The sequence below is a fragment of the Phacochoerus africanus genome, chromosome 3 (genome assembly GCF_016906955.1).
Source record: "Phacochoerus africanus isolate WHEZ1 chromosome 3, ROS_Pafr_v1, whole genome shotgun sequence".
NCBI classification, from domain to species: domain Eukaryota; kingdom Metazoa; phylum Chordata; class Mammalia; order Artiodactyla; family Suidae; genus Phacochoerus; species Phacochoerus africanus.
Window position 1 is genome coordinate 156,439,433 of NC_062546.1, and position 16,710 is coordinate 156,456,142.

A 16,710-nucleotide genomic window follows, 5' to 3' on the forward strand; every position below is an offset into this window, starting at 1 on the left:
CATTCATGCTCCCGCTTCCACATGGTGTACTCTTTCCTCCACCTTCATGTCAACATGGCCAAAACCTCCCCTCTCCACTGAGTCTTGCCTGATTCCACATGGAAAGGTATAATAAATTACTGCATTCTGAGGAAGTTTTCAGGGAAAAAAAAAAAACGGTATGTTTCTCTGGCCACCACTCTGAGAAACTGGTCATCCCAAATAGGTATATGTTTTGCAATAAATACTCTGTTGAATAGAAGAGAGAACAGAGTCCTGCACCTGGATAGGTTGGCTCATTATCTTTGTGACAAATTAATCTAGAGGTTAAAGTACTCCTGACGTTATAATCTATCCCTAACTCTTCTAAAGTTAGCACTTTTATTTCAGTCAAGTTGTTGTTGCAACACAACTCCTTAGCTTCCTAAAAGTTATACATAACATTTAATGTTTTGACTAAAAATATTTTTTTAAAATAATTATATGAGGTCTCTAGAGATCAGTGCAGACATGCTAGTATATAACACTATACTTAGAAATCATTTATCTACCCCAGAATTTCCAGTTTCTTAGAGCCTCTTAACTATCTAAGCAAGACATATAGCAGCACTAAAATTAGAGATTTGAATTATTGAGGGTTATTTTCTCAACTTTATGGCTAAAATTAAGATTCCATAGGTGGGAAGTAAGTATCTTTAAAAAACTCATTATCTTTCCTCAGTATCTGAAGAAAACCCAAAAGAAAAGATTTTTCTTTAGTGAGGTGTTCCAAGGGTGAAATTCATATGTAAATAATTATGAATATGTTTATTTTCCATATTTTCCTTAGGGCATGCTAAAATTATAATGTTTTCTTTTTTTAAGTTTCCAGTGAGGAGAAGGTGTCTATTGTTTCCACATTGTCAAGGAAAAAATGTGAATCAAAACAGCCTCTAAGAAGCATATACAATGATTCTTCACTTTATCAATTTTGTGAATATCTCACTGACTCTGTCATTTGCCATTTAATTTCAAGCATTTCTGATAGCACCAAAGATGGCAGAGAAAAAGGGAAAGCATGGGAAAGACAAAATGCTTCATTTAACACAATTATTTCAATTGATTCTCAAGTGTTTGAGAGTAGGTCAGTTTCTGTTGGAGAACTTGCTCTAAGTATTTCTGAAGTCATTACAGAAATCCTTTTAAATAGGAACATCATACAGACTGACATTGAGCAGCAAATGTTTTCATTAAAAACAAAGTACATTTACTGCCCAGGAGTCACTGCTAGTGACTTTGATGGTCTCTTTCAGGATCTCTTAGTAGGTGTGATTCGTGTACTGTCCAAAGAAATAGGGTTAAATCATCACCTTGAAAATAATGGAAGAAATAAACAATTTCCCATGCTTAGAAGTAACAGTATGCCCACTTGCAACAAAAAAATTACCATGAAAAGACAAACAGGGTCCAGAGACTTGGAATCATCTACTCACCAAATGGATCATATCATTCAAAAAAATAAATTAAGTTATCTGGCATATAAGTTAGGTAGTCTTGCTGGTAGCTTAAAAACTCAGGAATCCAAAGAAGTAGTCAACAAAGTTTTTAGTATTGTTTTGGATTTGTTTTTACCAGATGAACAGTCAGGTAAGGCTATGGATTCTGATAAAGCAAGAATATTTTTCTCATCACCAAATGATCAGCAAAGTAGTAGCATACTTGGAAATAACTTAGGGCTCACTCCCAAATCAGTTTTCCTTCTCAATGTTGTGTGTGAGAAACTCATTAGAACACTTTTAGAAAAATGCACAAACTCTGTCTTTCTTGATAATAGCCCTCTTTCTGAAGAGATATCAGCAGAAGAATGTCAACTTTTAAAAATACTTCAAAGTGTAGAAGAAGAAGAATCTGATTACTGTAAGGGAGCAATGGATTGTGAACAATTTCAAGGAGATTATATGTCAGACATTTTGGAAAATATAGCAGAAATGGATCAAGATTTATTATCATCAGACTCTATGCTAACTATTATTTCCCATAGCTTGGTTAAATCAATGATGGACAAATTATCTCACAGTATACAACTCCCCCAGAGTCCACCTTCTGCAAACATGCATTCGAAGTATGGAGCAAGAGAAATTCAGTCTAACTTCATAAATGCAAAAAGGCCAGAATTAATGGAATTTGGGCAGGGTAAAGGTTCTTTAGGATTTGTGAATTATGATTGTGATGCTTTGATAGGACCCCCGAATAATCCCAGAGTAGTTAGCTCCAAAATACAGGCACCATTTGGCAAGAAATATTCAGTAAATTTCTCTCATGTTTCACCCCTTAAAAGACAAGGAACAAAGGATATGGATACAGTAGCCATCAATAATAAGCTATATCCAGGAGATATGAATACAGGTGTTTATTCAGCCACATTTTTGGAGGAAATAATTTCAGAACTGTTTTTTAATCTCTGTATTTCACTTTGGGGCAAAGATGAAAACATCACCGAGGCCCATCTCAATGAGATGAATGCATTATTTGTCAACAGTGTAGTGAATGAGTTTAATAAGGCACGAGTCACTGTTTTACGGAATTCTGAAGAAAGACTCTGTTTTCCACCAATTCATAAAGAAACTGTTAGTAGGATTGTTGACTCGGTTTATTATGATGTTTTACAGCAATATAAATTGAAAGTGAGCTGTGGTAATAACCCGGCATGTGACAATACTTCAATAGCCGAGCAAATAACTAATAGCATATTGTTAGAGATTTTAGACTACCAACTCCCATCCTGCTTCAAGGGAAAGCTCTTACATAATTCATATCATTCTCTCAATGCCGAAATTATACTACAGAAACTTCTAATTAACCTGAGAGAATTTGCTTTCCAACCTAGATCTTCAAAAGGCTATAGTACCATGTTATCACACTCATTTTTAGAAGATATCACCAGAAGACTTTTATCTCAACTTATTCCTCCACCCAGTAATGCTTCCTATTTGAAAAAAAAATATTTTACATGTTCAGATTTTAATGAAATGTCTACCTGTATAATAAATAAGGTTATATCAGCCATTTCAAAACATAAAATTTGGTTCACTATATATGATGATCAATATTTATATACAGGAAAAAACCTCCAGAAGATGGTGGATTCTGTTTATAGTAATATTGTGCAAACATCTGACTCTCTTGTTTCAATACAGAAAAGTATAGTCAGCCGAAGCTCCTTTATGGTTGACCGAATAGCTAGTTTTATTATCCAAGAGATTATTGAAAATCATCTTCAACCATTTTTGTGTGGAGAAGATTTACCTCGCCCAGAGACTCCATCAGATGCAATATCAAATATGGTTAAGCAGGTTCTCAGAGAAGCTATAGAGTCCCACAGACCCCAGACGCCATTACCCTCAGGTATATACCCTGAGACATTTGTAGGGGAAATTGTTGCCAGACTGCTATCAAAGATTTTCAGTCCAAAGCACAACACTGAAACTGAGCTGGAAAACATGACTCAAAAAATAGTAAACTCAATAAATAATCATTTTGACAAAGCTAAATTTCACATTCTATATTATGACAAGGAACAGTCTTACCCTTCTGCTGGTACAGATATTGTAGATGAACTTGTGACCTCAGTCTATAGAAATGTTCTGAAACAGCATGGACTAGATCCTGAGGTTTTTAAGGAGTCCAAAGACAGTGATATTTTTGTCGAAAAAATTGCCAACTTAGTTGTAGCAGCTATTGCAGATTACCTCCTTCATCCACTGTTTTGTGGGGATTTGTCATCATCTTCATATTCTATTTCAGCAGCTGAAAATATCATTCAGGATGTTCTCAGTAACATCAGTAGATCTGACAAGTCAAGTCAGAGTTTATCTCCATATAACACCTTGCTGCCATACACATTTTTAGAAGACATGATCAGAGTACTATTATCTAAAATTTTTCCTTCTGCATCTAGCATTGTGCCAAACGGAGAACCTCCAAAAGACAAATCAAAAATTAATTTCAATGAAATTGCTTCAAATATAATTAGTGATATTAGGATGAAAATTTCCCAGCATGAAATTCGATTTTCAAGAGAGGAAGAAGAAACCAGGTTTATTTATTCCGAAGATGATGTTCAACATCTCATTGACTCAGTATTCAAAAATATTTCACAAAACTCTGAGTCTCAAGCATCAGTTGAGCAAAATATCACAAGTAGTAATGATGTTCTTATTGATAGAATAGCAGGTTTTATGATTAAACATATCTGTCAACAACATCTTCAGCCATTTGTAGATGGAAAGTCATTACCTTCTTCATCACGCACATATTTTGGCCATGAGAGAAGGGAATGGTTTTATACCAGTGTTTATTCCTCAACATTTTTGGAAGATGTGGTTTCTGGGGTTTTAAGCAAAATATTCCACAGGGTGTTAGGCATTGTACAAACAGAATCAGTAAGAGAGTCAGAAGATGAACTATTTGATAAAGCTGAAAAACTCATACATTTCATAACAGAAGAATTCTCAAAAGCCCAAATTAGCATTTTGGAAAATGCTGAGGAAAAATTATGTTTGACTCCAGTGAAGAAAGATGTAGTCAAACACATTATTGACATGGTATACAGCAAAGTTTTGCAAGAATATGAAATGGAAATAACACCTGATAAAGGTTTTCTAAATGACATAAAGACACTGGCTACAAGGATAGCTAAAAACATCCTGGCCAAAACTTCTGATTTCCAAATTGATCCAAATCTTGCAAAAAATCTTCCTTTTGAGTCACAATCCAAACTTAATACTGATATATTGATGAAGAAAGTTCAATGCAATATTACTAAATCAAGACTCCAAAGACAGCCTTCAGCAATCTATACTACTATGTTATCTCATACTCATTTGGAAAAAATTGTGTCTCAGCTTATATCTCAGATGAGTCCACTGGCCTTAGGTACAGAATGCCCAGATACCGCTCATTCAGACTTAAGTAATGCAGTCAAAAAACTGATAAATGAAATTATGTCAATAATTTCAAAACATGCAATATGTATTATTAAACATGGGAATGAAAAACAAAGTATGATGTCAGAAAAAGATATCCAGTCCATGGTTGATTCCATTTATGCTGATCTTTCATATTCAAATATATGCAAGTCTCTTACAAAAGATAAAAAAGGTATAAATAACATACCTGTTTCAAAAATAGCAAGTTTTATAATAAAAGAAATCTTTAACTATCATCTTCAGTCATTTTTGTCTGGAGATAAAACTCTTTCAGCTGCAGTAGATCAAACTTATAAACAGGATGAAATAGATCCTAAACAAAAAGAGTTGTCTTTCATTGTCAACTCAGCTGTCTTTTTGGAGGAAGTAATATCTGAACTTTTATGTAAACTCCTTTATGCATTCTCACATAATGTCTTGACTGCTGAAAACCCAGATACAGTAAAAGCCAAAATTACTGGCATTGTTACAGCATTAGTAAAATCAATTGTTCTGGAGTTTACCACATCAGAGATTTTACTTGCAGATAATTTTGATGATGATATGTGGTTTTCAGAAAGATACAAAGAAGTGGTTCAAAAAACAGTCACTCAAATTTACGAAAAAATATTAGATGAATATAAATCTCTGATTCAAGTGTACAGGGCTATACAAAGTGACACTGTTTGTTTTGGAAGAAAAATATATAATCTGATTTTGGAAGAAATTTATGATTATCAGGTACAGTCATTAGTTTCAGGACAATTAGTGTTGTCTTCCTGTTCTTCCCCTCGAACTGATAAAATCATCAGAAAGGTGCTCAGTGTCATCATGAGGGATAGCCATGCCTTGCCATCATGGGTTACGGTGCTGCCACGTTCTCTTTTAGAAGATATGATTTACAAGCTCTTAGTGCATATCTTCCCTTCAGCTGACACTGAAAGTGAACTAAAAGAGGAAGAGATTCCCCCAGATGATGAGTTTGTGGATGCTGCATCAAAACTGACTGATGAAATTATCAAAGAAATTTCTGAACATGAGATTCGTCTTGCTACTGCAGAGGAAAATGCAGAAAGTATGCAATTAGAAGTGATTGAGAATTTGGTTGACTCTATATGTAATAATATTTTGAAAAAATATGAATTTCAAGCTGAAGCCCAGAAAGATGCAAACAAAAAAGGAGGCTCATTCCTCAGTAAAATAGCTGGTTTCATTATGAAGGAAATCATGGATCATCACCTGCAGCCATTTTTACATGGTGAAGAATCACCTTCCAGTAACTTATCTAATTATGACCATGTCTCTGTACCTAGTAAACCTGATAAAGAAAAGAGACAGTCTTCTCTATATTCAGCTACATTTTTGGAGGATGTAATTGTTGACCTTGTTCACAAATTTTATTCTCTTCCAAGTATTACTGAAGATTCTAAGAAAAAAGAAACACCAGAGCCAGACATTGTAAGTTTGGCTGTAGAATTTGTGAACTCTCTAATAGGGGAATTTAGGAAAAGTGAAATTAAAGTTCTACCAAATGCTGAAGAAATGCTTTCTTTTCCACCAATTGATAAAGTGACAGTTGATAAGATATCCAATTTTGTTTATGATCAGTTCTTAGGAGAATATGGATCTAATAATATTCAGAAGGAGGATAAAAATAACATTATTCTAGAAATGATTGCTGCTTTAGCCCAGAAGGCAATCTCTGCTTTCAAAATTCAACCACTTTTTTCAGGAGACTGGTCTTCTACCTTCTTTTCATTTCTAAATCCAGATAACATTATCCAAAGGATTAAACACCTTCCACATAAAACCTCTGTACAGATAAACAGATGCTTAAAAGAGAACCAACCTGCATTACCAGAACAGTCATACAAACACATATCTCTAACCTCAGACAAGAAAAATTTATTGGATACTTTGGAAATAGATAGAAGCACAAAAAATAAAATGAAAAGTTTCAAAACTAAGGAGACATCAATGAAAAGAGATGACATCCAAGATCCAGTACTTACCTCTGTAACTAGAATTATGAAAAACAACATGGTTAACTTACCAGGGTCAGGTGTTGCAAATAAAAAGAAAGAGAATGAAAAGAAAGTGGGAATTCCAATTCAAAAATACAATTTATCAGAAGTTATGTATCCAACAACTAGTGTGAAAAGTAAAGACACACAGGGGCCGCATTTAAGGATAACACTTAAAAATAATCAAATAGAGAAGAAAATCATATCAGCTTCAAATGATAAGGATGGCCAAATTAATGAGGTACACAAACAATTTTTAGTAGGTATTGATGATACAAAACATGAAAAGGAAATACTTGGGCCATATTTTGAAATAGACAGTGAAAAGAAGATTGACAAAACAAGAGAAAATTCATTAGAAAAAGAAGACAAGCTCTTTAAGGTATCTTCTTTGACATCCAAAGTGAGAAATACAGAGACTGCAACAGAGAAAACTTTGAAAACAGTTACCAAAGAGCCAAACAATGACGAGAAGAAAGACTCTCCAGCTCAAATAGATAAAAATAAGGAACAATGCTCAGATTATGAATGTGTTCAAAATGTCATAGAAAATATTTATGACAATATTTTAGAACTGTATCATTCTCAAGAATCAGCAGATTATTCAAAACTCCACAGTCTCCCAAGTGATACAGCACTGCCCACAATTCAAGAGGTTGGCAAGGATTCTGCCCAGTCTGTTGCAAAAAAAGATTTATCCCTCTCAATTAACAAAAATCTCCCTGCCAAAGAGAAAAAAGAAAAAGACAGAGCAAGAGAAATAGAAAAAGGGTGGGAGGAAAAGAAAGAGAGAGGGGAAAAGAGAGAAAGCGAGAAAGTTAAGGAGATTAAAAAGGAGCCTGGTAAATCAAACAGTCCTCACTCCCCACCAAAAAGTATACCTGGATTTCTTCCTGCTAAATTTTTGGAAGATGTTGTCACCGAAATGGTTAACAAATTGATCTTTTCTTCCTCGGCAGAAGCACAAACATATGATAGATGTCAAAATGTAAGTGATGATAAGAATCAAACTGAACTCTATGACACAGCTATGAAACTTATTGATTCACTGTTAAAGGAGTTTTCAGATGCTCAAATTAAGGTATTTAGGCCAAATGAGGAAAATCAGTTTTTTTCACCTGTAGATAAAGTGTCATCAGTTCCTAAAGAACCTCCCAGGCATACAGAATCAAATAGAGATGAAGCATTACCCAACAATGAGAAAGTATCTGTGGATAACATGTATAAAATGACTGAAAAACCCTCTTCAAATAAGACATTTTCCCTAAATAAAATGCCATCACCAGATAAAACATTGGTCAACAAAGTTGTTCACGCCTCTGTATGCAATATTTTGAAGGAATATAGATCTCAAGACTCCATTTGTAAGAATATTAAGAGTAATGGTGGAAATTTAGCAAGAAGACTAACTAGTGCAGTGATAAATGAAATTTTTCAACACAAGCTTAATTTGATATTGTGTGACAAGGTTCCAGCTTCATCATGTTTGCCTCTGGAAACAAAGGACATTGTTAAAAAGGTCCAAAAAGTGGCTCAAACAGCCAGCAAAGAATCCCAAACATCATCACCATACACCATCATGCTGCCTCATGAATTTTTAGAGAATGTGATTTCTGCTCTTTTATCTAAAATTTTCTCAACAGTATCTGACACCAAAGCAGAAACATCTGAGGGCAACTGGCTCACAGAACTAGATTTCCTTCAAATGAAGTTACTATGTACAGTTACAACGGAGATCTCCAAAGATGAAGATATGATTATACAGTATGTGGAATCTTTACATCCCAATGATGATGAAATTATTCAATTAGTGGTTCAATCTCTTTATAATAATCTCTTGTCACAGTTTGGATCGCAAGAGATTGTAAAAAATTGTGTAATCAGTGGATGTAGAATTCTTTCAGAAACCATAGTTGACTTAATTCTACGAGAAGTGACTGGCAATCAGTTGCAGAAATACTTTTCTGGAGAGCTGACTCCAAAGCAGTGTACAGAAGTTGACAGTGTTGTTGAAAATATTCTTAAAGATGTTATTCAAACTGCTGATGTTCCTCAGCCTCAACCATCACATGCTCGTACACTGCCTTATAATGTAATAGAAGAAATTGCTGTAAAATTTTTATCGAAACTTTTATATATGTTTCCTAAAGTGGATAAGGAAAGATCCAAATCTCTAGAAAATGAAATGCAAAAAATAACCTTAAAAATATTAAATTCAATACAAGAATTCATCTCCAAAAGTAAGATTAAAGTCATATCACCAGCTAAGGAATTGCTTACTGTACCTTTGGCTGACAATGAAACTATAGAAAAAGTAGTTAATTCTGTTTATACCAATATTTTAAAGCACTCTGGCTCACATATTTCCATATTTAAATATTTAATGGGTAACAGTAACGTCCTCTCTGATATAATAGGCTTTTTAATGGTGAAAGAAATTTCCAATTCTGAATTTCAGCCTCAAGTAGAGGAAGCATTATCAAGTTCAGAATTAGTTCTGGAAGCTGTTAAAATTATGGAAAAAGTGGTCAAAATGGTCGATGAATTTAAGTCCCAAGAAAAGCCTTCATCCAAAAAAGGCATGTTAGATGCCACGTTTTTAGAGGAGGCATTGGCCTTGTTCTTGGCTAAAATAGTAAGGTTGCCATGTGCCTCAAGCAAACATGCAAAAAACTTATCAAAGCCTGAGTTAAATAAAATCGCATCTCAACTGACAAAATCTGTAACAGCTGAAATTTCCAAAAGTAATATTAATCTTGTTGCTGCTGATTCTGAAGAACACCTTTTAAATCCAGAAAGTATAGAAATGATTTCTCAGGTTATTGATTCTATTTATAGTAATGTACTACAACAATCTGGAACCCGTAAAGAACTTTATTATGATATAAAAAATACAAACAGAGTTTTCCCTAAAAAAGTGGCTAGTTTAATTATTAGTGGAGTCTCAGATTTCCCCTTAGATACAGTTAGGCTGAAGAATTCAAATGTTGGCCTCTTTAGAGATCTAGACATTAATAGAATTGTTCAAAAGGCACAAGAGCATGCTATTGAAATGATTCCAGACTTAGACAATGTAGAGTTAGAAAGAGATTCAATTGTAGAGGATTCTCCAATTAAAATAGTTCCACATGTTGGGAATAAACCACTCAAAATAGATCCAAACATTGTCTCAGAACACTTAGCAGTCATTTCTGTAAAAACTCAACCTCTTGAGAAACTTGAGATGGAATGTTTAAAAAAAACTGGACACAGCATAGAAGAACTGAGAAGAGCATCAGTAAGTGGAAGAAGTTACTTCTCAGACACATCTAAAATAGGACAGTTAAAGAGAGAGAGACGTACCTCATTGAAGAATACAGGACGACTAGATGTAAAACCCTTTGAGGTAAGTACAAAAAGCGACAGAAAAAAAAAAAAAAAGAATAGTGAGACATGGTTCCGTGATTCCCTTTTTTCAAATAGATACATGGGAATGTATTTTTTTTGTTGTTGTCATTGCTCAGCCCAATAGGAAAATTGGTTGCACAAGTTCATCTGTAGAGTACAGGATTTACTGGGGCTTGCCATATCAACTCCATGGCTCATTCTAAAGGTCTCAGGCTAGTTTTCCTAAGACAATCTATTTAAATTGGCTTTTAAAAATAATGAGGATGAATAGAAGGACATACTCTTAACAGGAAAATCAGGCTGACTTAAATTATAAAACTATCTAAAATAGATGTTTGAAACTTAAGGCTCTACATCTTAAAAGTAGTAATGCTGCTACTTTTACTTTTAGCAACATTTATCAACAAACTTCAGACTACAAAATCTTATACTTGTTTCTTGTTATTTCAATTTAATTTATCACCTTTCTGTAAGTCCCTCTATTCTTTCAAAAATGTACCAAGTTTCTTTCCTCTTCTGTCTTTGTTCTAGACTTAGCTGCTTTAATGCTGCCATCCATATCTATGACTTGTTTCCTCTTGCTTATAGACCCCCACCTTGCCCTGCAGTTCCATACTTAGGCCCTAAATATGTAAATCAATTGAGACTGCAATACCAAAATTATGTCCTTGTTAGAAGGAAACTATACTGCCAAGGCTAAAGGGATGGTCTGGCCAATAGAGTTATATTGACCTACATATTTTGATTTTTATCAAAGCACCTGTACCAATGGTATTCACTCATAAGAGGACTGAGTATGCTTATAGATATAATCAGTGGTCTGGACAGTGAGCAAAGTTTTATAAAACCATTCTTCTTAGAGCATAAACTTTACATCATGTAAATTTTCTCCAGCACTGTCATGCAATTCATTGACCTAGGTCTCAGAGCTGTTAAATATGTTAATTGGTGCTTGATGATTTCATACTCAAATAATGAGATTATTATAGGCTGATATTCTAATTTAATCTTATTTTTAGAGCAGGATGACAGTCCTTTTGAGCTCTAAAATTTATTCTTCCATATGATTCCCATCATTGCATTAGCATATTATTTGGTAATCTTCATTCATATATAAGTAGCCCTTTAGTAGTAAAACCTGTATGAACATACTATAGAATAGCATTACTCAAAATAAGTTTTTATTACCTGGATACTTGTTTGTCACAAATCTTACTTTTCGTTACAAGTCTTCTCTCCTTGGATCACTTAATAGACCATAGAAATCAGAAAAGAATATTTAAACCAAAATAATTACTGCTGTCCTCTTACAATGAAGAAAATCCATCCTAAAATAAAACACAAAGAAGCAGACCTGTTAACTGTTAAGACATGATTTGTATCAGTCTGGGTACCAGTGCTGTCAATCTCCAGCACAGCAACAAGAGAAGAGACTAAACAACAGTAGATTAGTAGATCAGAGAATGTAGAGACTTGTTGGCTCCATACCGGGGCTTAATTTTCTGCTTTTGAGATACCAAACTTCTGGCACAACTAGACATTTATATATTAAAAGCACATATAGTAAATTCCAAAGCCATATAGAATTATTTTAGATTTTCTAAACTACTGGTTTCCTCCACTAACATGCAAAATCAAAACTGATGGTGTTTTATTCTTAATGAGGCTATTTCTATATTTTGTTTACATAGAAGATACTATTTTAGGGCACCTATATCTGAAAAACTGGTTTGACGGAGTTACAAAGTGATGTTGAGATCTAGGATTATTAAAACAGTATGGAGGTTCTGTGGCACCATCAAAGACTACTTAACTGGTCAAGATCTGTTACTTAATTATAATTTTCTTTGTCCTATCTTTAGACATTGAAAGTGATGTTTGACTAGGGAGATGAGAAAAAAAATAATTTGTTATGTTTTGAAGATTCTTTTGGAAATATATGTCCAAAGGATCAGGAGTGGATTGATAGGGATTAAAGAGTCAAAGACCACCTTCGCAGTCTTTATTATTCATCATTTTTAAAAGTAAATATCTGATAATACCATACCTTTTGGTTGAAAATATGTACACTTAGGCTTCTCTATGATGACCTACCTACAACTTTAGAAATTTTATCATGTCTTCTCTGTCACAAAACTTTCAAAGTAAATGATGAACAAAAAGAAAAATTAAATTATGATGCAACAAAATATAAAGTTTAGGCCAAAAAATAAAAAACAATAGAAGAAGAAGAAGAACACGTGTTATACCTTCCTTTAAACTGCAGAGTAAACTATGGTAGATTAATAAAACAATCCCAGAATGTAAAAGAAATGATGGATACCAATAAATATAATTTTCATGTCTCTTTTAAAAAATATTGCTAATGTAAACATGGCATATGAAGATAATAGTACCTTTACACTGAAACTAGAAATCATATTAAAATAGCTTTATTGTAATAGAACCACAGGAAAAATGATTGAGACCTTTGTTTTTGATATGCATTTATACCTTCAATTCCAGGCTGTTGGCAGAAATTCATTTCAGAATATAAGAAAGCCTGATATCACCAAAGTGGAACTTTTAAAAGATGTTCAAAACAAAAAAGAACTCATTATTCGGTTAGTAGCTCATGATATTGATCAAGAAATTTCAGAAAGTAACCTAGAAGAGGAGCTAACGTCTGATGAAGACGAAGTTGTTTTAAGAGAGATTGTACAAGAAGAACATGTAGGAGGAAAATTTGAATATCAAGTAAAAGAAGCCACAAAACTGGTAGAAAACAAAATTGTTTCTCCCAAGCCAACACAAAGCGCAAGCAGCCTGAAAAAATTTTTTTCACTAAGCACATGTTGTCAGCCCACATCCAATCCAAATGTTGAAAATACTGAAGCAACCTCAAATCATGTAATAGAACCTAAGAAGAGGCAAGTTAAAAGAACTGTTGCTGAACTTGACATGGCCGCCTGCTCAAGAACCTTGACTAAAACAGATCCTTCTTTGGAGGAAAAGCCACAGACAAAGGTGAGTGAGAACTATGATTGTCAATGATCAAATATCTATGGAAAGATTAGAGATCTTCAGAAATTCCACCCAAGAATGCACCTTAATTGGAAGAAAATCCAGTCTCTTCCAAAGCCTGGTAATATTTACAGTAGGAGAGATCACAAAAAAAAAAAAAAAAAAATTCCCAATTGAGAGAAAACAGATAATGGAAAGAAACATAGATTAGTTAGACTCCCAAAGATAACAGAAAATTTAAGCTGTTTAAGAGAAATCAAGTTAGTTATTTATACCTATCTTTTAATATATTCCATCCTTCTTGTATTTTGGCTGGTAAATACCTATTGAATAGGTAGGGTGGGACCAGAAGGTGGGCCAAGGTAGGAAGAATTAAAAAAAAAAAATCCACACAAATTCAGATTTTCTTGGTTTGATTCCTTTCATTTTAATAGCTATGCATCCCTTGAGAATATTACATAGCCAAATTTTTTTAAAGTTACTTAGCCAATATGCCATAATTAAAAAGTTAATCAAAATATTTGAAATATCACCCTTGCAATGAGTCTATAAACTCTGTCATCACCATGGTACCAACTCATCCCTAGTTCCATACCCCTCACATAACATAATGGTCTGGATTTCAGTGACCCTTTGGGTGGTTCCTGTCTAAACAGCCATACTAAAAGATGCTTTGTGAAAGTATATATGATTTAGGACTTCCTAGTGAGACAATTCTATTACTTATCCATTTGACAGGATCCCCAGATTAATACAAAAGTTGAGATAAACCAGAGGGGGGGGGGGAGATACAACTCTGTTCAGTTCAGAAGCTTCACAGTTAAATCATCTTAACACATATCCTGACCTATTTGTTGGGAAGCTGTGTGTAATTGCATGACCAGATGCAGTCTACAGAATAGTTCTCTTGAACCTCATAGTCTGAAATGCTGGCTTCATAAATAATTAAATTGTTATAGTATAATGTTAGCAAAAGTCAAAGTGGATTATATAAACTATTGTTTATATATGTAACTATTATTATTCCAATAACAATAGTCTATTTCGAGATTCTGATAGACATAACAATAAAGGTATTCTATAAAAGCTATGGCCATAAAAATCACACACAGCTTCCGCCAAATTAGATCAGAATATGATGAGTAAGATGACTGATTTTCCAGACAAAACTCTACTTAAAAGAGACACATGCACCCGCATGTTCATTGCAGCACTATTCACAATAGCCAGGACATGGAAGCAACCCAATGTCCATCCACAGATGATTAGATTAGGTAGATGTGGTATATACACACAATGGAATACTACTCAGCCATAAAAAAGAATGACATAATGCCATTTGCAGCAACATGGATGGAACTAGAGAATCTTATACTGAGTGAAATAAGCCAGGAGGACAAAGACAAATACCATATGATATCACTTATAACTGGAATCTAATATCCAGCACAAATGAAACTTTCCACAGAAAAGAAATTCATAGACTTGGAAAATAGACTTGTGGCTGCCTGATGGGAGAGGGAGGGAGTGGGAGGGATCGGGAGCTTGGGGTTATCAGACACAACTTAGAATAGATTTACAAGGAGATCCTGCTGAGTAGCATTGAGAACTATGTCTAGATACTCATATTGCAACAGAACAAGGGTGGGGGAAAAATGTATACATGTAAGGATAACTTGATCCCCTTGCTGTACAGTGGGGAAAAAAAAAAAGATGAGTGATTTTACAAACTTCTGAACAGTTGTATCTGCATTCTTTTCTTTTTGAACTAAAATATCATTAAAATATTTCTAAAGTACAGACATGGAAAACTATATTCTTCAATCTTTGCTAAGTTTATCTCTGAAGTTTATTCAAACTCCCAATATTATACTATGGATCTATCTTCACTAGCTATTTCCAAAGATGTATATTGGAAAGAGACATGTTAATTAGAATTTTAGGGTTCATCCATTTTAAAGAGTAATCTCAAACTTTTTATTATAGTATAGATTAGAGGGCAGAATATGCCACATATGTTAGAAAATGAAGATAAGATTCTATTTCATGTAATATACAGTTTGCACTTTTCCAGAAAGAAGAAAAAAACCTTATTACTGAGCCAACACATTACTTCATACACAGAATTATGAGTTCATCATCATACAACCAAGAAGATCTGATTTCACATGCCAGGTACATGAAATTTAAGTAATATAAAGAAATCTGAAATGAAAATAATACTTATGGGAAGAATGGGGTGTCAGATAAAATTATGATTGGAGCAAGCATTCAGCCTTAAACCTTCTCTCACTCCTTCTTATCCTTCCCTCCCTTGTCTCTCCACTGTGGACACTTCCTAAGGCCTTTCCTTTCTATTTGGTCCCTCATTTTTAGTTAGCTGGTCTGTACATTCTTTCTAGTATACCATCTTGTTGATCAAGAATTTTCTAGTGTGTTTTCTGTTTTGGGTTTTTCTTAACTTGGAATATAAAAAGATACTATTATAACCCAGTGGCTTTCAGCCCAAAGGGTTCCCTCTCAACTCTCTTTGAGTACCCAAATGTACCAATGTGTGTAACTTCCAGTAAGAAGAATCCAAAGAAGAGAAGGAACCATGTAAGTTGGAGCATTCAGAGATGAATTCTAAGAAGCAATAGAGTTTGATATAAGTCTATAAGGATGGACAGCATTTGCATGAGAAGGCAGTCCAAGTTTAGATGACTATAACAGCAAAGTTTGCACTATGTGGATTGAGAGAACAACTACACCATAGACTTGAAATTTAGTTAATAATTATATCTAGAACAGTTAGAACTTGTCTAAAATCATTCTTAAGTTTATAAGAATACTCATAACCTAGAAAAGGTACCATTTCTATTGCAGAAGAAGCAATGGATATGAATAGAAGAAAAATCTACCTGGTAACAATTTTTTCCCACATAGCATGATGGAATTGTTTCTCTTCGACACTGACATTATTTGGGAATATCTGTTCCTGGCCTATCATTTCCTCTTTCTCCTGCAGTAATGTTTTTTGTTTGTTTGTTTGTTTGTTTGTTTTGCTTTTTAGGGCTATACCCACAGCATATGGAGGTTCCCAGGCTAGGGGTAGAATTGAAGCTGTTACTCCTGGCCTACACCATAGAAACGCCAGATCTGAGCCATGTTGTAACCTACACCACAGCTCACGGCAATGCCAGGTCCTTAACCCACTGAGCAAGGCCAGGGATCAAACCTGCAGCCTCATGGATGCTAGTCGGATTCATTTCCGATAAGCCACAACGGGAACTCCAGGTTGTCTTAAATAATTAGTAGTGCAGATACCTTTTTGTCATTTATATCAGTGAAGACAGAGGGCACAGATAATACCAAATAATGGTCAAGTTGGA

General features: G+C 34.2%; 1 protein-coding gene across 1 annotated transcript in view; it reads left to right on the forward strand.

Annotated features, from left to right (window-relative positions):
- The window catches only part of FSIP2 (fibrous sheath interacting protein 2), a 96,528-nt gene that overhangs the window by 64,316 nt on the left and 15,502 nt on the right, over window positions 1-16,710 (forward strand). Inside the window, 3 exon segments of the mRNA XM_047773028.1 lie at window positions 844-10,334; window positions 12,842-13,342; window positions 15,414-15,514. Coding sequence (XP_047628984.1) covers window positions 844-10,334; window positions 12,842-13,342; window positions 15,414-15,514 — 10,093 coding nt within the window.